Here is a 25,645-nt window from a genome sequence, read left to right as displayed (position 1 = left end):
CCAAATATGGGCACTTTATCACAAACTATGCCACAAGAATGGCCATACCTTGGTCATTTGGATTAAAACCTATAGATGTTTATACATGATATTCCTTCTTGTGAATAATATTTTTGAAAGGTTTGTCAAAACTGATGTTTATCATTTATCCTAGCTTCTACTACACATAAAGGGACCCATGCCAAAGGATTTATTTTTTTGAGTTTGTTTTCACTTTTTTTTTTGAAAGCATGGTCAAAATGGTTAGGATAACTATTCATTGAAAAGGGTCGATTTTTACAAAACTATCAATGGTTCTGTGATATAATCACTACTTGCGTATCTTAAAATTATTTTTTCAAAAAATTAAGAGAAACCATCACACGCTTGTAGTTCAAATTTGAATTAATTTTGAAAAATTGACATAAAGTCATTTAAATAAGAGAAATTAGGTAGAAAGAGAGAAAAATCCTAATAATTCGGGATGATCCTTCAAATATGGACTAATTTCCGTGAAAATTGTACTCGGTGCCATTTTGCGCCATGTTTTTCGTACTTGCTTCACAAAAAAGTCATTTTTGGCACTTAGAAAATGCAAAAAATGAATTTTCTATAAATAATATAAAAATTCACTTTGGCAACATTGTTTCTCATGTCAAGATACACCTATGTGTCAAATATGGGAACTTTATCGTAAACTATGCCAAAAGAATGGGATTTATCTATTGTTTTTTATTTATTGCCATGCTGCATAGATATTACTTATATGTCCCGCTTTTCATTGAATCATGAAGTGTGCAGTGGTCTAGCGGTTAACTGTAATGCTTTCTTTGCCGAGGTCCTGGGTTCGAGTAAACGCTATATATTTGGCAGGCTGGTCCTACATGTAATTGTGGGTTTATAATAACTGAGATCAAGTGGGAAATATTTTTATTGAGCCTAATACGGAAATAAATCTTGGGTTCGAGTCCCCAATTCTCTAACTTTTATTCCATTTTCTAGTAATTGCCTCGCTGCATACAAACTAGAAAATTATTCCGTATCCAACTAAATCAAATTGTGTCAATTGGTGCACTCGGTTTCTTAACACCCTTACTTGGTGGAGGTCTTGTGTTCGATTCCTCCTTGCTGCACTTGATTTTTAATATGCAAAATGAATGCTATCTATATGGCAGGCTGGTCCTACATGTAATTGTGGGTTTCTAATATTTTTATTGAGCCTAGTTACGGAAATAAATAATCAGTTCAGAAACATCTCAGCGGTAACAGTCCACGTCATTCAATCCAAACACATGGGTTCGATTCTTTGTAACCACGATTTTTATTGAATTAATTCTGTTCTCGTCAGGTGGGTCACGCATGATATTGAAAACTTATAAAATTTAATATTTTCTGGACTAGTGGGTCCCACAAGAAATAATTAAATAAAATTATAATAAATTATTTATAACCTGACATGTGGATCCGTATTATATTCAATGATGGTTTACATACACCACGATCTTCATTTCGTCACCTATTAACAGAGGCGATGGCAGCCCTTCCGGGTTTGGTAATGGGTGACGATTTTTCGTTGACGAAAAAGCAAACCGTCAAGCATTAACTTAAGTGCTTGACGCCAGATGAATTCGTCACCTATTAAGACATATCCATGACGGTATGCAACTTCGTCACCAGGCTTTTCGTCAACAAATATCACATCTCTTGTAGTGCTATATGCTTAAAATTTTGAAGTTACTCTTGTTTTATCTTCTTATGCTTGTCACTTTGTTCTTCATGAATTTATTTGTGTACAAGATTCCTATGCATAGGAAGTTGGTTAGACTTAAATGTGTTTTGAATTTGCTTTTTGATGCTCTCTTTGCTTCAACTGTTATTTCTTGCGAGTGCATCATTAAAACTGCTGAGCCCATCTTAATGGCTATAAAGAAAGCACTTCTTGGGAGATAACCCATGTATTTATTTTGCTACTGTTTTGTTGTGTTTTGGAAGTTGTTACTACTGTAGCAACCTCTCCTTATCTTTATTTTATTGCAATGTTGTGCCAAGTAAAGTCTCTAATAGAAGTTGATGCTAGATTTGGATTTCCGCGCAGAAACAGATTTCTCGCTGTCACGAATCTGGGTATGATTCTCTGTAGATAACTCAGAAAAATCTGCCAATTTACGTGAGTGATCCTCAGATATGTACGCAACTTTCATTAGTTTTGAGTTTTCTGATTTGAGCAACGGAAGTACCTCTTAAAAATTCGTGTTTACTGGCTGTTCTGTTTTGACAGATTCTATCTCTGTTTTTGCATTGTCTCTTGTGGACTTTAAGTGAGGCTTTCTAGACGTGGAGAGCTGTAGCTAATGTTTTATTGAGTTCTTGCAATGTGTCACTACAGGGCCAAGGTGGATTAAAGTTTTTTTGAGTACTAACCCCTCTAATGAAGTTTATGAGAAGTTTGGTGTGAAGGAAGTTTTCAAGGGTCAAGAGAGGAGGATGATATATGATCAAGAAGAGTGAAAAGTCTAAGCTTGGGGATTCCCCCTTGGTTCATCCCTGCATATTTCAAGAATACTCAAGCATCTAACCTTGGGGATGCCCAAGGCATCCCCTTCTTCATCAACTTATCAGGTTCTTCTATTGAAACTATATTTTTATTCGGTCACATCTTATGTTCTTCACTTGGAGTGCTGTGTGTTTTTCTTTTTTGTTTATGTTTGAATAAGATTGGATCCTAGCAATCCTTGTGTGGAAGAGATACACGCTCCGCTTTTTCATATGAACACTTGTGTTCTTTGTTTTACTTTTAATGTTCAATGATAAAAGTTGGAAGCTATTGCATTTATTGCTATTTGGTTGGAAAAAGAAAATGCCTCATATTGTCTTGGATGATTTGATACTTGGCAATTGTTTTGAGCTCTCAAGTAGATCATGTTTCTCTTGCATCATGTAGTTTAAACCTATTAGTGGAGAAATACCGTAGAGCTTGTTGAAACTGGTTTGCATGATTGGTCTCTCTAAGGTCTAGATATTTTCTAGTAGAAGTGTTTGAGCAACAAGGAAGACAGTGTAGAGTTTTATAATGCTTGCAATATGTTCTTATGTAAGTTTTGCTGTACTGGTTCATACTTGTGTTTGCTTCAAACAACCTTGCTAGCCAAAGCCTTGTACTGAGAGGGAATGCTTCTCGTGCATCCAAAACCTTGAGCCAAAACCTATGCCATGTGTGTCCACCATACCTACCTACTATGTGGTATTTTCTGCCATTGTAAGCAAATACTTCATGTGCTACCTTTAAACAATTCAAAATTTTATTATCTCCTATTTGTGTCAATGTTTTATAGCTCATGAGGAAGTATGTGGTGTTTTATCTTTCAATCTTGTTGGGCAGCTTTCATAATGGACTAGTGGCACATCCGCTTATCCAATAATTTTGCAAAAAGAGCTGGCAATGGGGTTCCCAGCCCCGATTAATTCACTTGCATTAATAATTCTCTTCACGTGTTTTGCCCTTATCTATCAGTAAGAAACTTAATTTTGCAAATAGACACTCCTTCATTGTATGTGAATGTTGGAAGGCACCGGAGGATTCGGTTAGCCATGGCTTGTGAAAGCAAAAGGTTGGGAGGAGTGTCATCCATAAATAATGAAACTAAAATACATGTGTAAACAAAAGAGAAGAGGGATGATCTACCTTGCTGGTAGAGATAACGTCCTTCATGGGAGCCGCTCTTGAAAGTCTGGTTGATGAGGTAGTTAGAGTTCCCACTACCATTCGTTGACAACAACAAACACCTCTCAAAACTTTACTTTTATACTCTCTATATGATTTCAAAATTTAAAAAGCTCAAGCACATGATTTAATCCCTGCTTCCCTCTGCGAAGGGCCTTTCTTTTACTTGATGTTGAGTCAGTTTACCTACTCCCTTCCATCTTAGAAGCAAACACTTGTGTCAACTGTGCATTGATTCTTACATACTTGCTTATTTGCATTCATCATATTACTTTGTGTTGACCATTATCCATGAGATATACATGTTGAAAGTTGAAAGCAATTGCTGAAACTTAAATCTTCCTCTGTGTTGCTTCAATGCCTTTACTTTGAATTTATTGCTTTATGAGTTAACTCTTATGTCAGACTTTTTGATGCTTGTCTTGAAAGTACTATTCATGAAAAGTTTTGCTATATGTCATCTATTTGTTAGCAACTATAGATCATTGTCTTGAGTCACTGCATTCATCTCATATGCTTTATAATAGTATGATCAAGGTTATGTAAGTAGCATGTCACTACAGAAATTACTCTTTTTATCGTTTACCTACTCGAGGGCGAGTAGGAACTAAGCTTGGGGATGCGATACGTCTCCAACGTACCTATAATTTCTGATGTTCCATGCTTGTTTTATGACAATACTTACATGTTTTGCTTGCACTTTATAATGTTTTTATGCATTTTCCGGAACTAACCTATTAATGAGATGCCGAAGTGCCAGTTCCTGTTTTCTGTTGTTTTTGGTTCCAGAAAGGTTGTTCGGGCAATATTCTCGGAATTCGACGAAACGAAGACCCAACATCTTATTTTTCCCGGAACCTTCCAGAAAGTCGAGAGGGGACCAGAGGGGTGCCCTGGGGGCCCCACACGTGTGGGCCGCGCGGGCTCCACCCTGGCCGCGCTGGCCTGGTGTGAGGAGCCCCCGTGGCCCCTCCGACTCCGCCTCTTCGCCTATTTAAGCTGTCCCGGCCTAAAAATGCGATACCAATTGACGAAACTCCAGAAAGACTCCAGGGGCGCCGCCACCATCGCGAAACTCCGTTTCGGGGGACAGAAGTCTCTGTTCCGGCACCCTGCCGGGACGGGGAAGTGCCCCCGGAAGCCATCTCCATCAACGCCACCGCCTCCATCATGCTCCGTGAGTAGTTCCCCCATGGACTACGGGTTCTAGCTGTAGCTAGTTGGTACTCTCTCCCCCATGTACTTCAATACAATGATCTCATGAGCTGCCTTACATGATTGAGATTCATCGATGTAATCGGTGTTGTGTTTGTCGGGATCCGATGGATTGTTACATTATGATTGTCTATCTACAAAGTTTATGAAGTTATTGTTGTCTGCAATCTTGTTGTGTTTAATGCTTGTCACTAGGGCCCGAGTGGCATGATCTTAGATTTAAGCTCTATACTTATTGCTTAGATTGTATCTACAAGTTGTATGCACATGTTTATGTCCGGAACCAAAGGCCCCAAAGTGACATAAATTGGGACAACTGGAGGGAAAGGCTTAGATATGAGGATCACATGTTTTCACGGAGTGTTAATGCTTTGCTCCGGTGCTCTATTAAAAGGAGTGCCTTAATTTCCAGTAGATTTCCTAGAGGCCCGGCTGCCACCGGCTGGTAGGACAAAAGATGTTGTACAAGTTTCTCATTGCGAGCACGTATGACTATATATGGAAAACATGCCTACATGATTAATGATCTTGATGTTCTGTCTTAATGCTATTTCAATCCTATCAATTGCCCAAGCTGTAATTTGTTCACCCAACACTTGTTATTGGAGAGTTACCACTAGTGTAGATAGCTGGGAACCCCGGTCCATCTTTCATCATCATATACTCGTTCTACATGTCATTGGAAGTAGTATCAACTATTTTACGGTGCCATTGCTCTCATATTACGCTATCTTGCTGTCTGTATTACTTGTTACTACTTGCTCTCATATCACTGCTACTTTCACATCACCCCTGTTACTAGTGCTTTTCCGAGTGCAGCTGAATTGACGACTCAGTTGTTAAGGCTTATAAGTATTCTTTACCTCCCCTTGTGTCGAATCAATAAATTTGGGTTTTACTTCCCTCGAAGACTGTTGCGATCCCCTATACTTGTGGGTTATCACTTCACAAATTTAGGCCAAACATCTTTCAGTTTCTCATACCTATCTTTTGAAATCCAGAGTCTTGTGTTCCTCGTAGTACGGGAGCCACCAAGCTGGAATTTTGTAGAACTGTGTGGTGTGCTTCAGTCATAGAATGGCCGTCCATACATATCGTTGATTTCCTTCCGATCGTGCCTTTTCCACTTAGTCTCCCCTCATGCCGCGATTGAGGAAGACCAATCGGCTTAAGGTTAGGAACATAGTCAACACAAAACTCAATTACCTCCTCATTTCCATAGCCCTTGGCAATGCTTCCTTCTGGCCTAGCACGGTTACGGACATATTTATTTAATACTCCCATGAACCTCTCAAAGGGGAACATATTGTGTAGAAATACAGGGCCGAGAATGGAAATCTCTTCGATAGGTGTACAAGGAGGTGCGTCATAATATTGAAGAATGATGGTGGGAACACCAACTCGAAATTGACAAGACATTGGACCACATCGTTATGTAACCGTAGTAGATCTTCTGGATTGATTACCTTCTGAAAGATTGCATTGAGGAATGCACATAGCTTCACAATGGCTACACGAACATTTTCTGGTAGGAGCGCCCACAAAGCAATCGGAAGCAATTGCGTCATAATCACGTGGCTGTTGTGAGACTTCATGTTTTGGAACTTTTTGTCCACCATATTTATTATTCCCTTTATATTCGACGAGAAGTCAGAGAGGACCTTCATACTGCTCAGGCATTCAAAAAAGATGACCTTCTCTTCTTTGGTAAGAGCGTAGCTCGCACGACCTTGAAACCTTTCCGGATGCCGGTCTTCTGGTTCTTTCAAACGTTGCTGGTCCTGTCGTGCTTCCTTTGTATCATTTGTCTTCCCATACACACCCAAGAAGCTTAGCAGGTTCACGCAAATATTCTTCGTAACATGCATCACGTCGATTCAGAGCGAACATCTTGGACTTTCCAATATTCTAGCTCCCAAAATATAGATTTCTTCTTCCACATTGGTGCGTGCCCGTCAACTCCCAGCGGAACTGATTGTCCGCCAGGACCCTTTCCAAAGATGACTTTCAAATCCTTGACCATATCAAATACATTAGCACAAGTACGTTCCGTAGGCTTCGGCCGATGATCTGCCTTGCCGTTGAAATGCTTGCCTTTCTTTCTTAAGTTATGATATCGGGGAAGAAATCGACGATGCCCCAGGTACACATTCTTCTTACAATTACCCAAATATATACTTTCAGTCTCATGTAAGCAGTGCGTGCATGCATTGTATCCCTAATTTGTCTGTCCCGAAAGGTTACTAAGAGCAGGCCAATCATTGATGGTTACGAAAAGCAACACTCATAGGTCAAATTCCTCTTCTTTGTGTTCATCCCACACACGTACACCAGGTATGCCCCACAACTGTAAAAGTTCATCAACTAATGGTCTTAGGTACACATCGATGTCGTTGCCGGGTTGCTTCGGACCTTGGATGAGCACTGGCATCATAATGAACTTCCACTTCATGCACAACCAAGGAGGAAGGTTGTAGATGCATAGAGTCACGGGCCAGGTGCTATGGCTGGAGCTCTGCTCGCCAAAAGGATTCATGCCATCTGTACTTAGACCAAATCTTATGTTCCTTGTGTCAGCTGCAATATCTTTGAACTCTCTATCGATCTTTCTTCATTGCGTTTCATCAGCGGGGTGTCTCAACTCCCCGTCCGACTTACGGTCCTCCTTGTGCCATCGTAACAACTTGGAATGCTCTTTGTTCCTGAACAGACGTTTCAACCGTGGTATTATAGGAGCATACCACATCACCTTGGCGGGAACCCTCTTCCTGGGTTTCTCGCCCTCAGCATCGTCACCAGGGTCATCTCCTCTGATCTTATAACGCAATGCAGTGTCAAATTATCGTATTCACCGCGGTAGACGATGCAGTCGTTAATGCATGCATGTATCTTCTCAACCTCTAAACATAGAGGGCAGACAACCTTCTTTGCTTCGTACGTACTGGCGGGCAACTCGTTATTCTTTGGAAACATATTCTTCAACATTTTCAGCAACTTTTCAAATCCCGAGTCAGATAGACCTTCTGTGCTTTCCATTTCAGCAAATCCAGTGTGCAGCCCAGCTTTTTCAGACCATTATCGCATCCTGGGTACAACGACTTTTTGTGATCCTCTAACATGCAATCCAAATTTTTCCTCTCCTTTTCAGTTTCGCAGCGTCTCCGTGCATCAGCAATGGTCCGACCAAGATCATCAGCAGGCTCATCACGTGCCTCTTCTTCACCTTCCCCTTCACCTTCTCCTTCTGCTTCCCCTCCTTCAGCATCCTCCATGAAAGTATCACCGAAATGATCAGGATAGTTGTCATCGATATCATCCCCTTCTTCATCTTCTTCCATTCTAACCCCTCTTTCTCCATTCTTGGTCCAACAGTTATAGCTTGGCATGAAACCGTGCCGAAGAAGGTGCACGTGAACGGTTCTTGAGGAAGAGTAACCCTTCTGATTCTTACAGCCAACATATGGACATATAACAAAACCTCCTTGCTTGTTCGCATTAGCCACTGCGAGGAAATCATTCAAACCCGTAATGAACTCGTCACAGAGTCGGTCACCGTACATCCATTGCTGATTCATCTACATTATTATTATATAAAGTATATAATTAACCATCATGCATTTGTTAAACTAATTAACTAGCTAGAAATAATAGAAATTAAACTATGTATGAACTACACACATGCATATTTTATCAATGACACATGAAAGATTCAATTTGCTAACCGCGATCGAGGAGGAAAAATAAATGAGAAAGCTTAAGTATGGCTCGGACACTTCATATCATGTTTGTTTCATGCTCTCGGGCATTTTATCGAACACCTTGTGTGCATAAGAGGATCAAAGCCAAACCCGGCCACCACCCTTTGTGAATAGAAGTGGAACACCAAGTTGCTAAGTGAAGTGTGTTGCAGTTTATTTATAGGGGTAGGCCTTTAGTCCCGGTTGGCCAGGCCAACCGGGACTAAAGGTCCAGCCGTACACCAGTTGTTGATCGAGGCCGCTGGGCCCAGACCTTCGGTCGCGGTTCGCCTGCTGAACCGCGACTAAAGACCCCATTAGTCTCGGTTCAAACATTTTGGAGACTAATGGGGTGGTATGGAAGCCTTTTTTCTACTAGTGTAGTTGTGTGATGTTCTCCTAGGTGCTGACATCACACATGACATCATCCATATTCCGTGACGTTTTCTGTGATGGGGATTCCGTGATGATGCTCGTGACGCTCAATCTATGTCACGGAGGGGTCTTCTGTGACGTTTATTGCTATTGCATGACGTTTTGAGCTTGTTACAGTATATCAGATCCATCGTAGTGAGTTTGAATGTTACCTGTAATATGTAGGCACCTGTATTTTAATACTATAGGGCTATGCTAGTTGGTGCAAGCCACTAATGGGCACAAATATTTATGAGCCAATTTGTTCTGCGCAGGTGAGCCGCGAGAGACAATGTAAACATGTTGTAATAATTAATTGGGCCAAATGTGGTAAGTGACCCTCTTTTGCAGAATATTCTATACATCCTAAATGAGCCGCATTAGACCATAACAATGCAAAAGAAAGGGCTGCATGTCATCCTCATTTGGGCCATAATCGATTTTCATTGACACCGTAGAACTGGGCCTACTATATGTGCCTTATTTTCTTTACGATTGTGCTAGAATACATGGGCTGTCATAGGGCATACCGGGCCATGCATTGATCACTGAGCAAAAGCCTAAAGCATGGGTTAGTACAATATGGGTTGTAATTTCTTCATATTGGGTCAAACCAAAAACAATACAAACGGCTCAAATTATGATTGACCAACTTTTGTACTTTAAATTGGCACAGATGTCCCTATGAAGTCCCACCACGTGGCACGAATGCACAGTCAACATGTGTCGAGCTAAAACATGGCACACGTAGGCTCATTACATGGTAACACGTGTCTTTGTATAATTGGAATAATTATCGGTCGCTTATTGGTGTGGAAGGCAAGCACAAAGTTGTCACGTGTCCATCTCCCATTGGCCAAGGTCTGAAAAAGTTGTCGCATATGGCAATTTGCCACGTGTCCGATGACATCACGCGATAAAACTTACACCTTAATCATTGACATGACATATCCGACACTATGGTCTCCGCCAGGGGTACTAACAACCCCATGACGAATTTCCGCCGTCACGACGATGCGGGTCGGCTGGGCATTGGGCTTGCGCAGATCGTCATGGATGTGTGACGGCCTTCCCAAACCGTTAGCTGGGCCATCTGTGACGCGAGATTGCCCACGGTTTACGAAACCTTCAGCGTGTCCGTGATAGTTTTTTGACCTTCGCTAATGAAGTAAAATCGTTAGCAAAATCCGAATTGGTTATAGTGATGTGTCGCTCCTCGGGAAACTCCGGGGGCGATACCATGCACCACCGCCAGTCCCGGCCTATGGCCACCACTCTCGTTGGCCTCTGCCGCTGCGGCCCCTCCTGCCAAAGGTTGCGATTGGCGATTCAGAGCTTCCTTGTCACGCTAGTGCCCATCCAACTTGGCTGGTTGCGGAGGTCGGGTCGCCGGCGTGCGGAATCCGGGAGCGGTGGCCCGGGACATAGATGGCGGTCGTATCCCTCGTTCGCTCGGCGCGGATGTGTATGGTGAGGCCCTGGCACGGTGGGGCGGCGGATCTGGGGATACCTAGATCTGAGATGGCACGTGGCGGAGGTTCCCATGGCTTTGGTCTAAGGCGGAGGCCTTCGTGGGGCATGCGCATCCGGGGCTGGGTGCGGCGTGTGTGCTTTGTGTGGAGTGGAGGCCAGGGCGGCGGCCCCGGATCGTGTGCGGTGGCGTGGTGACCGCATATCCTGGCTTGTGCATGCCATTCGTTGCGGTGGGTGGTGTCGCAGACGGTGTGATGCCCGCCTCATGGGGATGTCGGAGTGGTGGATCCAGGAGCGTGGTGGTGGTTCCGTACCTCGGGCCGTGTGGACGGCAGGGTAAGCATCTGCGAGTGCAGAGGAGTGGATGTCGGGGCAGCGGACCGGGATGGAGGGGATGCAGGGAGCACCGTGGCGTGGGGTGCCATGGTGGGCTTTCTGTGGCAACAACGAGCTACAAGCGTACATGGCTTCTGCAATTTCGACGGACTGGCTTCAACGATCTCAGCCTTGGTGAACTCCACGTGAAAGCACTGCATCAACCTATCTGTTCACGGTGATTCAAATAAAAGACAACAGTGCTTTCATAATAGGTCAAAAAAGGGAAGTATCTCAACCATCTTTCTCTTTTCATCAAAGAAAGAAAAGGTGCACTGACAGATATGTCATGCCACTAAATTATAAAGCTCAAGTGAGAGAATAGTGCCACAATGATATGTGCCTCTTTTGCTGCAGCGGGCATGTTCATAGACTCACAAAGCCTCGTTGACGATGTAATTTTTCAGATCTGGTAATGGTGGAAGCTTGGCGTCTTCTCGAATGTGTGCTTAGACAACGTTGGAGTTTGACAGCGGCCACTAGTTTCGACGAGTGCATGAAACCCTAGGGATGATTCCGCATTTTTCTATTCTGTAGAGTTCTATCCGCAAAGTTTTTAGAAAATCTATTTTCTCATGGCTTATCTTTCAGTTTCCACATTTGTTGGTTCATGTAACTTGATTTTCTATTAATGAAATACGTGGGTTGCTCTCAACTTTTTTTTGCAATGGGATGTTTACCAATTAATTCACGTTGCCCAGTGAATGTTCTTTTGTTCCAAAACTCTTCCTAGGTTACTTTGTTTGCTATTTAAAGTTGTAGGATAGATAATAATAATATTGAATATCTCTACTAAATTTGTTTGACAACAACCGGAGTCACTTCTACTTCCGTGCTCAATTAGCACAACTATGCTCAATTCATCAATAATTCACTAAGTGTTCCAGCAAATGTATATAACAATATAACTGCAGCCAATATCATGCCATTCAAAGATGGTAAAATAAACTGCTTGGCAGGAGCTATACATATATGTGCAAGTCCGAGAACACAAAGTAAGAACCAGCCTGCAACTCCGTGGAGGTACAGCCTCAGTAACATATGCCAATGTTCTTTTTTGACGGGGAACAGTAGGTGCTCTGCTTATGCATTATAGAAGAGGGAAAAAAGTTAATTACAGAATGCTGGCTCAAGAAGAGCAGCGACACTGAAAGGGAAACTCAACCTCCTGACCAATCAGGAACAACTACCTGCATATGCCAATGTTCACAATGGCAAATTAAGTCCCCTTCTCAGGTATCTGTACGCGTATGGAGCAGTCGCCTGAGGCCCCAAAGTGATCTGAAACCTGTTGGAACGCCTGCTTTGTACCGTGGAGAAAAATATTCCATATATACAAGGTTTTGCACTTCGCAACTTTCTCTAGAGCTTCAGTAGATACTCATAGTGGCAATAGTTAGTTCGCATGTTGATGCACATATCTGGTTTACTGGAAACAGCAAAGCAACCACTCGTGACTAAAGTGGCACAAGAATTGCACAACAGGCTGAGCGAGCTAAGGAGAATGCCATGCTAAGCTCCCAAGTCTGAGGTCTGTATCGACGCCGTCACTGTGATTCTGTGAAGCAATGCCAGCTTCTGAAATTGTAGTGCCCTTCTGACACGTAAGTAGGGGTCAAGTACATCACCAGTCAGTGAAAAGCAATAATTTCCATTAGAAAAAGGGACCATTGTAAACTCAGTAACTAGGTCACTAATTAAATAAAATAACATTGTTCGCAAAAAAGACTAAGTATGCAGATACGTATAGAATAAATGTCACGGGAACTATTTTTCATGTCGTGGAAGTGATATATCTTTACATATGGAGATAATAAAATTACTATGCTTTACATTTCAAGATAAGCTGATTTGTTTATTTAATTATGGCAGAGGAAACTAGAATAGATACATGTAACAAGAAGTAGCATGTTAGGACAGAAAATAAAAGAATAAAAAAGATTACATCCAATACAAACCTTTACCTGATCCTGTGTAGCACTTCTTATCATATCACCGACGCTAGCAATCACTTGAGCCATTGCCTATAGTCATGTTAACTTTATTAACTTGGCATGTTTCGATCAAGGAACAACTGATCTGGATAGTGAACTAAAGCATAGCAGCACTATACCATGGTAATATGCACAAAATTTTCCAAACGATTCATAAATTTTTCCATATCCCGCCTGTGCAACAACCAACTAAGCTGCTGGAGGGGCCTTGCTTGCTGGAGTTTCATGCAAGACATATATTACATCATTGATACTGGTACATTTAATATCACACTCTTCACTCTTCAAATGGTAAGTGACTATTCAAACTAAAAATGTGAAAAGAAAATGTATTGTAACTTCCATATCGACAAGTATTACCTGATTTGAAAAGGCTGGAAATGTTTGATTTATTTTCATGTCTATGTGTTGTCGCATCATATCATCTGATACTCCCGGGAGTAGAAGATTAAGTTTTATGCGCATAGATTGTGCAAATTCCTATAAGATGGCAATAGAGAAATTTGTCAAATCTTCTAGAACAATGCCCAAAAAATAAACTAAGTATGCAGATATGTATAGATTAAATATGTCACCGAAACTATTTGTAATGTAGTGAAAGTCATCCATCTATATGCTTACATTTCAAGATAAGATAATTTTCTTATTTCACTATGGCATAAGAAACTAGAATACATACAGGGTAATAAACAGTAGCAAGCTAGAAAATAAATAAAAACTACAAAAATACACCGAATGTAAACCTTTACCTGATCATGTGTAGCATTTCTTATCATATCACCGATGTTAGCCATCGCCTGAGCCATTGCCTGTAGTCAGGTTAACTTTATTAACTTTCCATGTTTCAAGGAACAACATATGGCTAGTGAATGAAAGCATAGTAGCACAATATACCATGGTAATATGCATAAATCTTTCCAAACGATGGATTAATTTGTCCATATCTTGCTTGTGCTCCACCCAATTAAGCCGACGGAGGGGCCTTGCTTGCTGGAGTCTCATGCAAGACATTAGTCACATCATTGATAAGGGTGCACTTTACATTACACACTCTTCGCTCTTCAAATGATTGTTGACTATCCAAACTAAAATACGAAAATAAAGAAGTATGATAACTTTCATATCGATAAGGATTACCTGATTTGAAAAGGCTGGTAAAATTTTATCGATTTTGATGCCTATGTACTGTCGCATGGCATCATCCGATATTCGCGGCAGTAGACGATTAAATTCTATGCGCATAGATTGCGCAAATGCCTATTAAATGGTAATGAAGAGATTTGTCAAATCTTCTACAATAATGAATGCTCGTTGGCGTAAATTAGATTTTAAGCAACACACCATTTGCTTATGCTCCTCTTGATGAACTCTGCACCACATTGTTTCTATCTTGTAGAGATTCTGCTCCCAGAACTGCCACTTCTTCAATTCCCAGCCCTCCCACTGTTTTGGCCTGTGCACGATGCCAGCCTTCTTGAATATATCTAAACGCACAAGTGACTTCACACAGTTGTGGGATTGCAAGTTGTGCTTGCGGGGGCTGAAATTTAACAACATCACCGTCTTGCTAAAATTAGTGTCATAGTTCTCGTGAGAAAACTCAGACGCAAATAGGTCACCATTGCTTGGTCGCATTATGATCCTATCCCAATGAACAAAATTTGGACCCAAAATGCAATCTGTTGAGAGATGAATATTGTACTTATGGTTCCACATGTGCTCACGAAAATGCTGATGCAAAGCTGATCTCGGGCGTGTTTGGTATCAGCAGCCACCCGAGATGCTTTAAGATTCACGATGCGGGCCCACTCCCTGCAAAGGTTGACCGTGCATTTCGAGCCAATACGAGGTTTGAGAGATTCGATACGGAGGGGATACCATGTACGGTATACGATGGATCCCGCACACGTGTACTGTCATATACCGGTCCAAGGTAAGATCAGTTCAAATTTGAATCCCAATCTGGTCGGGCGACCTGCGCACACGCGAGAGAAACTCCGCCTCCACCGTGATCCCGTCGCTGCCGGAGATGCAGGTCCACGGCGGCGAACATGGATTCACTCAGCTCCTCCTAAGGTGAGATCTCGACCTCTGTATTTCCGATTCGGCATCGATTCCGTCGCCGGTTTTGGTCTGATTTTCGATTGCGTTTCTCTGGCTCAAGCATGGGAGACCCATCACTAGATTGGCCGAGGATAGATCGACGGGATGCAATCCTCACGGAGGAAGAGCGCAGCAGCGGAAGCCGGAGCCTCGAGTCTGGGATCTCCCGTAGTAGCGGCGGATTTCACGGTGGTGGTGGGGACGAATTAGGTCAGGCGAGTGGACCTCCAGTTCAGATCTCGTCGAGTCGCCGCCATTGCTGGGTTCGGGGAACCAAAGGTGCGTATGATAGGATGCTTTTGTTGCGATTGTTTCTTGCCGGTGTTGCTCGCGGGTATTTTATTTCGACGACATTTTATCGTCCGAATTTGACAGCCACAGATGCCTAGATAGGCGTACGTTTCCGACCAAATTCAGCTCTTTATGGATAAACCGTGACACGCTCGTGCTAGTTTAATCATACCACTTACAGTCTCAACCTGGACCTAATTCGTTGGAATTCAATCTGTAAGGTGACAGTAAAGTAGTACACCTTGCGGTCAGGCCACCACTGCATTTCATGAGTGTGAAGCAATTTGATTGATTTAGGACCCTACCCAGAACACCATATTTATTGTTCAGGACCTCTCAAGTAATATTCAGTGTATGTTTTTTTTTTGCAATTCTGTGACTTGAAATGCTACCATATGTAGGCAAGATGTCTGGTACAAGGGTAATAGAACATATTGAATTTTAACAGAAAGGATGTGCAGGAGCCTCTACTGGTTGCACACTTTGACAGGTAGAATACATGAATGTAGTGCAGTACCAGCATAATTCAATGGGCTGTAGGAGTACAGCCACATGCCTTGTGTGAATTCCCCTTGTGGAAATAAAATTTCATGATACAGGACCTTTTACCAGACCAGTGTATGCACTTTCTAGGGTCACTAAAGTATGAATCAGTAAATGTCATTGCAAATCGTGTGTTGACCAGCTGCAAGAGTCAGATCAGACATATGCCTTAAGGACTATAGAATATACTGGATTCTAGCAGAAAGGGCGTGCACTAGGATTCGTTTGTGTTACATTTTGACAAGTACTTCGGATGATTTGGTTAAATATCAGCATATTCATTGGGATTTAGAAATCCAAACACATGCATCAGATGCCTACTTAGCAGTTTCTTCAAATAATACATATGAGTGTGATGGGTGTCATGGGAATCATTTTTTGAAGTAGTTCGGATCAGGCGTGATTAGTGCTGTATGTCGATGCACTAATACCTAATAATGCTCCTTTTTACCCGCAGCGGACACAGTTCTGAAGAGGAAATCTCGACGTCTAAGTATGCCACTCCGTCAATTTCCATCGTAATATGCTGCTTTTCTTACCTCTTCACCTGTTAAAATTTTGCTAGCGTGTGTGTGCTTTTCCCTCGTATCAGGGTGGGACATCGTGACTGCTGCCCAAATCCTACGAGCACCGTATATGGTGCATGTTGTACCGCACGGCTATTATGGAAGCACTGTAAGAAGGTATGTCATAGGAAGTCATATTACTGCGCCGCCTCATAGCCCGGGGTCGCAACTATGTTTTTGATTTTTGGAGGATTTTGTATGTACAAAAGTCGGAGAAATATTTGTCGCAAGAATTGCTCACAACCCTGGTCTAATTGGTCTTGAGGATAAGATAATTTAGGATTGTGATCATTGCCATTGTCTGGAATTAGGACGTTGTTTGTATTACTGGCATGAAATAATCGCGATCTCATCGAATCTGAATCTTTCATTCATCACGCGACTCCTTGTGAATATGTCAAATCCACTCGTATTATGATGTTTTCTCAATGATTCTTATGTCGAAACATGCCAGCGTGTGTGTGTTCTTCCCTCGTACCGTGTGTTGTTTCCAAGCGTATCTCCTTTATGAATATGTCATCTTCCCTCGTAATATGTTGCTTCCTTACTTTTTCTCATGTTTATTTTTTGCTAGCGTGTGGGTGATTTCTCCCTCGTATCGTGTGAAGATAAATCCAGAAAGGTGGGAACCGTATATGATGCATGTTGTACCGCACGGCTAATGTATGAAGCACTGCAAGTAGTTTTTATTACGGACATCGTGATTGCTGCGCAAATCCGGTGGGGACCGTATATGGTGCATGATGTACCGCACGGCTAATATGGGAAGCACCGCAAGAAGTGTAAGCATGTACATTATAGGAATTCATATTACTGCGCCGCCCCGTAGTCTGGGGTCGCAATGAATTTTTTTTGATTTTGTTTGAAGATGGGGACCGTATATGGTGCGTGTTGTACCGCACGGCTAATGTGTGAAGCACTCCAAGTAGTAGTACTGGTCATCGTGATTGCTGCGCAAATTCGTTGGGGACCGTATACGGTGCATGTCGAACGGCACGGATAATCTGTGAAGCACTGCAAGTAGTATACTCGGGTACGTTATAGGAATTCATATCACTACGCCGCCACATAGTCTGGGGTAGCAATGATGTTTTCGATCCTGATGATTTTTTATTTACGGTGTCTGGGAACTTTTCGTCGCAAGATTTGATCACAACTCTGAACTAATTGGTCTTGGGGTTGAAATAATTTAGGAAACTTCAATGCATCAGGTTATTTCCTTGTGAATATGTCATTTTCATTCGTATTATGATGTTTTCTTACGGATTCTTCCGTCGAACATTGCTAGCGTGAGTGTGTTTTCCACTCGCACCGTGGGGCGTTTCCAAGCGCAACTCCGGTTGAATATGTCAATTTCCATCGTAATATGCTGCTTTTCTTACCTCTTCACCTGTTAAAATTTTGCTAGCGTGTGTGTGCTTTTCCCTCGTATCGGGTGGGACATCGTGACTGCTGCCCAAATCCTACGAGCACCGTATATAGTGCATGTTGTACCGCACGGCTATTACGGAAGCACTGCAAGTAGTGTAAGAAGGTACGTCATAGGAAGTCATATTACTGCGCCGCCTCATAGCCCTGGGTCGCAACTATGTTTTTGATTTTTGGTGGATTTTGTATGTACAAAAGTCGGAGAAATATTGGTCGCAAGAATTGCTCACAACCCTGGTCTAATTGGTCTTGAGGATAAGATAATTTAGGATTGTGATCATTGCCATTGTCTGGAATTAGGATGTTTTTTGTATTACTGGCATGAAATATTCGCGATCTCATCGAATCTGAATCTTCCATTCATCACGCGACTCCTTGTGAATATGTCAAATCCACTAGTATTATGATGTTTTCTCAATGATTCTTATGTCGAAACATGCCAGCGTGTGTGTGTTCTTCCCTCGTACCGTGTGTTGTTTCCAAGCGTATCTCCTTTATGAATATGTCATCTTCCCTCGTAATATGTTGCTTCCTTACTTTTTCTCCTGTTTATTTTTTGCTAGCGTGTGGGTGATTTCTCCCTCGTATCGTGTGGAGATAAATCCAGAAAGGTGGGAACCGTATATGATGCATGTTGTACCGCACGGCTAATGTATGAAGCACTGCAAGTAGTTTTTATTACGGACATCGTGAGTGCTGCGCAAATCCGGTGGGGACCGTATATGGTGCATGATGTACCGCACGGCTAATATGGGAAGCACCGCAAGAAGTGTAAGCATGTACATTATAGGAATTCATATTACTGCGCCGCCCCATAGTCTGGGGTCGCAATGAAATTTTTCTGATTTTTTTTTGAAGATGGGGACCGTATATGGTGCGTGTTGTACCGCACGGCTAATGTGTGAAGCACTCCAAGTAGTAGTACGGAGCATCGTGATTGCTGCGCAAATTCGTTGGGGACCGTATACGGTGCATGTTAAACCGCACGGATAATCTGTGAAGCACTGCAAGTAGTATACTCGGGTACGTTATAGGAATTCATATCACTACGCCGCCACATAGTCTGGGGTAGCAATGATGTTTTCGATCCTGATGATTTTTTATTTACGGTGTCTGGGAACTTTTCATCGCAAGATTTGATCACAACCCTGAACTAATTGGTCTTGGGGTTGAAATAATTTAGGAAACTTCAATGCATCAGGTTATTTCCTTGTGAATATGTCATTTTCATTCGTATTATGATATTTTCTTACGGATTCTTCCGTCGAACATTGCTAGCGTGAGTGTGTTTTCCACTCGCACCGTGGGGTGTTTCCAAGCGCAACTCCGGTTGAATATGTCAATTTCCATCGTAATATGCTGCTTTTCTTACCTCTTCACCTGTTAAAATTTTGCTAGCGTGTGTGTGATTTTACCTCGTATCGGGTGGGACATCGTGACTGCTGCCCAAATCCTACGAGCACCGTATATGGTGCATGTTGTACCGCACGGCTATTATTGGAAGCACTGCAAGTAGTGTAAGAAGGTACGTCATAGGAAGTCAGTTTACTGCGCCGCCTCATAGCCCGGGGTCGCAACTATGTTTTTTATTTTGGTGGATTTTGTATGTACCAAAGTCGGAGAAATATTTGTCGCAAGAATTGCTCACAACCCTGGTCTAATTGGTCTTGAGGATAAGATAATGTAGGATTGTGATCATTGCCATTGTCTGGATTTAGGACGTTTTTTGTATATTTCTGGCATGAAATATTCGCGATCTCATCGATTCTGAATCTTCCATTCATCACGCGACTCCTTGTGAATATGTCAGATCCACTCGTATTATGATGTTTTCACAATGATTCTTACGGGACATCGTGATTGCTGCGCAAATCCGGTGGAGACCGTATATGGTGCATGTTGTACCGCACGGCTAATATGAGAAGCACTTCAAGTAGTGTAAGCATGTACATTGTAGGAATTCGTATTACTGCGCCCCCTCATAGTCTGGGGTCGCAATGAAATTTTTTTTATTTTTTTGAAGATGTGGATCGTATATGGTGCGTGTTGTACCGCACGGCTAATGTGTGAAGCACTCCAAGTAGTAGTACGGGGCATCGTGATTGCTGCGCAAATTCGTTGGGGACCGTATATGGTGCATGTCGAGCCGCACGGCTAATGGGTGAAGCACTTCAAGTTGGAGATGTCATGATCCGGGTTCGGTCCTCACATGGATTGGCTTATATCTTGCAGGTTGGGGATGGAGTAAATCATTCTCGGATGAACCTCCTAGTTGACTCCCTTTCAATCGAAGGCAACATCAGCCAAATCCCAGAGAAGTATAAGCGCTGCATCAAGGTCATGTAGGAGAATCAGAATCGAGAAGGGGTAGATCCATCCTTCAGAGGCTCTCTTATGAAGGGACTTCTTGTGTCGGTTCTGCCACCGTCTTTCCCAGTGGCTAACTAATTAGGGTTAATATTACAATCGAAACTATGTTTAGCATGATTTTTGCTGGTACCATGCGCTGGGGGGGGGGGGGGGGCCTCTTTATGCGCCTACTACGCAAACCTAGTCTCTTTGATCGACTATCTATCTTCTGGAATGCTCATGCCTAAGTTGATACTACACGCCGTGTGCGCTGTCCTTATGAGTTGGATGGCTACCTGGTCACACATGTACATGTTTGTCTTGCTGATTGCGCTGGTAACTTTTTATCCCCCCTCTCACGCCCGACCGCGTGATTAGATTCTACGCACGATGGTGTAAGCAAATGGATGCATATTTATTGTTATCGTTTACGCGTACCACTGAGAACGCCGCAGATTCCTAACGCGTCGGTCACAGACCAAATCTTCCTCATGAAAAGTACATCCGGGTGCACTGAACGGTACTGCAGTGGATTCTTATGTGGTACCAATATATGTGTTCGTGTGGTACTATTATGAGAAGATATATTCACCACACAACATGTCACAGAAGCAATTTAGTTACAGGAAATTGTGCGACTATGATCCTGAGACATCAGATTTCGCCTTACAATGGGGAACGGTAGAAGTTGTAATATACAAGCATACTGACAAGCAAAGTAACACACGGACCTCCATCCAAAAATCCCAATTCGATCCATATCAAATGTTCAACAAAAAAGCGATAGTAGGAGCGATGCAGGGGTTTTGGTATGGAAGCTGATAAAACAACAACGATACAAACTGTCCCATGGTCTATTTCAGTAGCACAACCACCATCAGAGCAAATACGGTGACAGCTACACTGACGGCACATATGCATAAGTTGGCGTACAAGTTCAGTACATCCGGGTGCACTGAACGGTACAGCAGTGGATTCTTATGTGGTACCAATATATGTGTTCCTGTGGTACTATTATGAGAAGATATATTCACCACACAACGTGTCACAGGAGCAATTTAGTTACAGGAAATTGTGCGACTATGATCCTGAGACATCAGATTTCGCCTTACAATGGGGAACGGTAGAAGTTCTAATATACAAGCATACTGACAAGCAAAGTAACACATGGACATCCATCCAAAAATCCCAATTCGATCCATATCAAATGTTCAACAAAAAAGCGATAGTAGGAGCGATGCAGGGGTTTTGGTATGGAAGCTGATAAAACGATAACAATACAAACTGTCCCATGGTCTATTTCAGTAGCACAACCACCATCAGAGCAAATACGGTGACAGCTACACTGACGACAGATATGCATAAGTTGGCGTACAAGTTCAGTCGGCGGGTGGCTTCATCACTATTGCGTCGAATCACTTCCTTAAGCTTGAATTCTCTTGTCATAAAACTGTGCTCCATTTGGTCAACAGCGATCCGCAGATTGTTCTTCTCAGTCAGCAGAGCTAGGTGTGCTTGATTCATCTGTGTCTCCGGTTCACACGTGTGGATACCCTCTCTGTTTCGTAAGCCAACCAAGTTCCACAAGTGGATCAAGGACCTTGTCTGGATTCCAAGGGTCATCGACCCATACGACAAACGAGCAGCGATCAGCTCCCTGCTTAACGTTTAAAAAAAGGGTGAGATAGAAAGGCGATACTAAAAATAGTCAGCTTTATAAGATACATAAATTTTTCATCTTTTTGTGCTTCCTATGAGGTGCTCACTATCATGCGAACGAATGTTGTATTCCAACCAAACACGCGTTTATATTTAGGTAGTTAAGTTGATGAAATACAAACAACCTGTCAATGGTTCCTGCTCTGCGTGGACACCAAACAGAAAAATATCATAGTACTGCCAGCAGCCTACCATTGGCGCCCTAGGCAGAACAATAATCATGCAAGAAAAAAAAATCCTCATTGAGCATAATGCCAAATTGAAATTGACAGATATCACCAGCTGTATGAACGTGCCCGTAAACAGATTTTCTATTCATGCTGTAAACACACAAAATTTTACCTCGTACCATTCTTAAATCGTTTGAGGGAGGTGACAGATTTTTTTTGTTTTTTTACTAACCTGCCGAGGGCATCCAAGAAATCTTCTCCCTGTAGCAGCCATGTCGAATGCTACCTTCCGCTGAGGGGAGTCGCCATGACGACACCTATGATGTGTGTTGAGTTCCGTACCAGAGAAGCACGGATGGTGGATTTCTCGAGGCAGATCAAGGAAGGCGTCGTGGCCGGCGTCGATCTGCCGGAGAAAGGGAATCGGAATCAGGTTTATCACTTCACGAAAACGTGTTGAGCACCGGGATGACAGGGTGTGGAAATTTACCTCATATCCAGATTCATAATCTCCGGCGAGTTCATCACTCTGCAGAGACGGATCTGGTTCGGCTCCGTCTCCTTTGGACCCGGACCACGGTGACATGGAGAGGGAGATCGAGTAGCTGCAACTCAGGATCTCGGGGAATGATCCTAGATCTGATGTTATAGACAGAGAGGATGCGCGCCGGTGCTTCCGGCAATGGCGGCGGCGAGGATACAGGCGTGTGGAGAAGAAAAGGGGAGAGAATGGTCGACTCGGACGGCGGGGGTGAGGAGATGGACGACGCGGACGTGGCGATACGGTCGGGCCCCACCCGGTGGAATCTTTTCAAGTCCAATACGGTACCACGCAAAGTACACTATACGACAGATACGGGATCAATACGTGACTGGGGCCACTGTGCGGTCAACGGGAGGCGCGAATCACTGGTGGTCGGTAGCGGTCCTGATATCGACTTCGCCCGAGATCAGCAGCGAAATCTGCGCGTCGATGTGCTCACTTTTGTTGTGGTCAAGTGTCCAGACGTGAATTTTACTAACAAGCCATCTAGGCACATAACGATGGGTTTGAGCAGTTGCTATGCACATCTTACCATCTATCTCCCTGATCCAGTACCGACGAGGATAACCAGGTGCACAATCTTGAAGAACTGCTGGCAATTGAATCCGTGCAAAAATTTCTTCGCTCACATCAAAGGACATAATAGCATGCCGGCAATTAGCTATCATATCTTCAGTCAACCAATACAGCGTCCCATCATTATTGACTACTCCGGAATTTCTCACACTGTTCAAGTTTAGAGCTATCGGGGTTGGGATATCTTTCCATTTCTCATCACCAAGCGTGTAAACTTGGATGACGCTGACGTTGTCATTATTATGCGGTCGACCCGTCTGAGTGCAATCACGGAGAAAATGTGTAATCTTATATTGCTTTGTCGCTGGGTGGAATCCAAAGGTGTACAAAGAGAAGTGGTCACCTCTCAAATTCTTCACAGGTTTCTCAAGATGCAAGCACTGACCAGTTGAAAAGTTAGCTATCTTGATTGTTGATGTCTTTGTGTATAAGGCAAGGAGCCCATTGCACGAACCAAAGAGGAATTCATCAGGCCCAATAACTGGCACCGCACATGTCGACTGCGACAATGCTTCATCGACCAGGATAGCATCACTAGGGCAGCGCTGACGCGAAACCGTCTCCTGCTGGAAGAATAGGAGGGCGTATTGAGGCGCATGCTGGAGCTGTGATGCGACAAACTCGGGATCGTGGATGAAGTTTCGCCACTGCTTGCAGACACGAGCGCACCTCAGCAGCGTGCTGAAGGGAAGCGTAAGAAATACTCTCTCGATGATATCGCTTGGCAGGCAGTATATGGTGCGTTCATCCTTTTGTCGCTTATTATTTGATCTGGCCTCCTCCGGCACCATCGTAGGCGCAATCAGCCTTGGTAGAAAATCCTTCTGCAGACACACATATGTGAATTGGTAGGGCATGCTATACTCGAAAAAGGGGATGATTTGAAGCCTGGCAAAGTACTCGATACCTAAGCAAGTTTAACACTCCTTTTAATTAATGTTTTTTATCGACAAAAGAATTGCTGCGGGAAGGAAATCAATGGCTGCCAATAAAAAGACACATACCAATCTGAAGAGAAACAGACGTGTCTAGCAATATCTAGGCATCACGCCGTCGTATGAACTATCAAATAGCAAGAACACGATGTACATCGATCCCCTCTAATTCTAGAACCACCACCATTACTAAAATTCAAGTAAAAGTGGAAATATGTACAGCCAGGCAGAGTACTCGGTACTTGAGAAAGTTTATTAATTTTATAATTTTGGAAGCGATGGTTTCTCCATAATTATGCCCGCAGCCGGAAAACAATGTTGGGCACTCATGTCTTGAGAAATCATCGCAGCCTTGTCTTTTATACCAATCTAAGAAACGAAGGCAGAGATTGTCAGTGTCTAGCATTATCTAGGCACTACGCTGTGGTATGAATGAAGTAGTACTAACAAATAGCAAGAACGGGCTCTGCATCCTCTCTGATTTTGAGAACCAAAAAGACTATAGCTTCTCCTCCCGCGCCTCAACACAACGACGCACATAAACCCTAGCCGCCGCCATTACCAGGGGAGGATAAGGAAGCGAGCGAAACAACGTGAAAGGAGGACTAACAAATAGCGCAAGAAGGAACCGAGCGGAACTCACGAGGGCGATCAGAGGAGCTCGATCGGCGACCGTCGCTGCCCGAGAGCAAAGAGCTCTCTCTCTTCCACGGCGTGGGTCGTCCTCCGAGTTTCGCCGTGAATTTATTCTTGAGACAAGTTCCGCGATGAAAAGGATCGAGGAGCAGTGGGAACAGAGGATAGTTGTTTGCAGAGAGGCCCAAACTAGCCCGATTGGGAAGCCTCTGTATTTTTTCTATGGTGAGTGCTCCCCGGTGTCCCCCCCTCAGCTCCATGTTTTCGAAAAGTTGGAGCTGGTCTAGTATATTTTTTTTGGATCTGTGGAGTTACTTCAGTTTTTGGTACAAATTCATGGAGTTGGTTCCGTGGAACAGAAAAATACGGAGCAACTGTTTATTTACATCCCACTGCCATCGATAAGTGACCAAAACGTTACACACGTCTTATCTTTCTCCCCCTCCTCGCCTAGACTCTTCCCCCATTTGATTTCACCGCGGCGCGATTCACGCTTGCCGCCACCGAATCGAGGCCGCCGACGAACGAATCAATGTACCTTTAGCCGGAGTCAAACTTGTCTGATTCGTTCTTGCTGCCGTGCAAATGAGTTGTAGCTTGTTGCCGCCGCCACCAGAAACTTGTTGTGGCCGCCTCAACCAACTTCTTCCTAGGTGAAGCAGCGTGAGACGTAATGGCGGTGACAGCAAGCTCCTGGTGGTTGGGGCAGCAAGCTACAACTTGATTTGCGCGGCAGCGAGAATGAATCGGATAAGTTTGACTCCAGAGGAAGGTACGTAGAATCGTTCGTCAGAGGCCATGATTCAGTGGTGACAAATGTAAATCGTGTTGCGGTGAACTCATATCGGAAAAGAGTGGTGGCGGGAGGAGAGAGGAG

At 43.3% G+C, this 25,645-nt stretch overlaps 2 protein-coding genes across 2 annotated transcripts; both read right to left on the bottom strand.

Annotated features, from left to right (window-relative positions):
* Positions 1-12,409: 12,409 nt before the first annotated feature.
* Positions 12,410-14,601, bottom strand: LOC124657141. Its single transcript, XM_047195743.1, has 8 exons — positions 14,250-14,601; positions 14,046-14,165; positions 13,803-13,898; positions 13,658-13,717; positions 13,269-13,388; positions 13,028-13,123; positions 12,879-12,938; positions 12,410-12,508 (listed from the first exon to the last, which is right to left on the bottom strand). Exons 1-8 carry the CDS (start codon positions 14,541-14,543, stop codon positions 12,410-12,412), a joined length of 945 nt encoding a protein of 314 aa, XP_047051699.1. The 5' UTR covers positions 14,544-14,601.
* Positions 14,602-22,983: 8,382 nt separating this feature from the next.
* LOC124657140 (F-box protein At3g22700-like) lies at positions 22,984-24,880 on the bottom strand. The gene is made up of 2 exons (XM_047195742.1): positions 24,776-24,880; positions 22,984-24,021 (listed from the first exon to the last, which is right to left on the bottom strand). Exon 2 carries the CDS (start codon positions 23,986-23,988, stop codon positions 22,984-22,986), a length of 1,005 nt encoding a protein of 334 aa, XP_047051698.1. The 5' UTR covers positions 23,989-24,021; positions 24,776-24,880.
* Between the last annotated feature and the right edge of the window lie 765 nt (positions 24,881-25,645).

The sequence above is a fragment of the Lolium rigidum genome, chromosome 5 (assembly GCF_022539505.1).
Source record: "Lolium rigidum isolate FL_2022 chromosome 5, APGP_CSIRO_Lrig_0.1, whole genome shotgun sequence".
Classification (NCBI taxonomy): Eukaryota; Viridiplantae; Streptophyta; class Magnoliopsida; order Poales; family Poaceae; genus Lolium; species Lolium rigidum.
The sequence above is the reverse complement of the archived record's forward strand: the minus strand, read 5'-3'. Positions and strand labels throughout refer to the sequence as shown.

Coding starts and splice junctions, on each gene's coding strand:
- LOC124657141 (XM_047195743.1), bottom strand. CDS start 14,543: ATGCGACCAAGCAATGGTGACCTATTTGCGTCTGAGTTTTCTCACGAG. Junction 13,718..13,802: donor GATTTATGCATATTACCATG/GTATATTGTGCT, acceptor ACCTGACTACAG/GCAATGGCTCAGGCGATGGC. Junction 13,389..13,657: donor GAAATGCTACACATGATCAG/GTAAAGGTTTAC, acceptor GCCATCTTATAG/GAATTTGCACAATCTATGCG.
- LOC124657140 (XM_047195742.1), bottom strand. CDS start 23,988: ATGGTGCCGGAGGAGGCCAGATCAAATAATAAGCGACAAAAGGATGAA.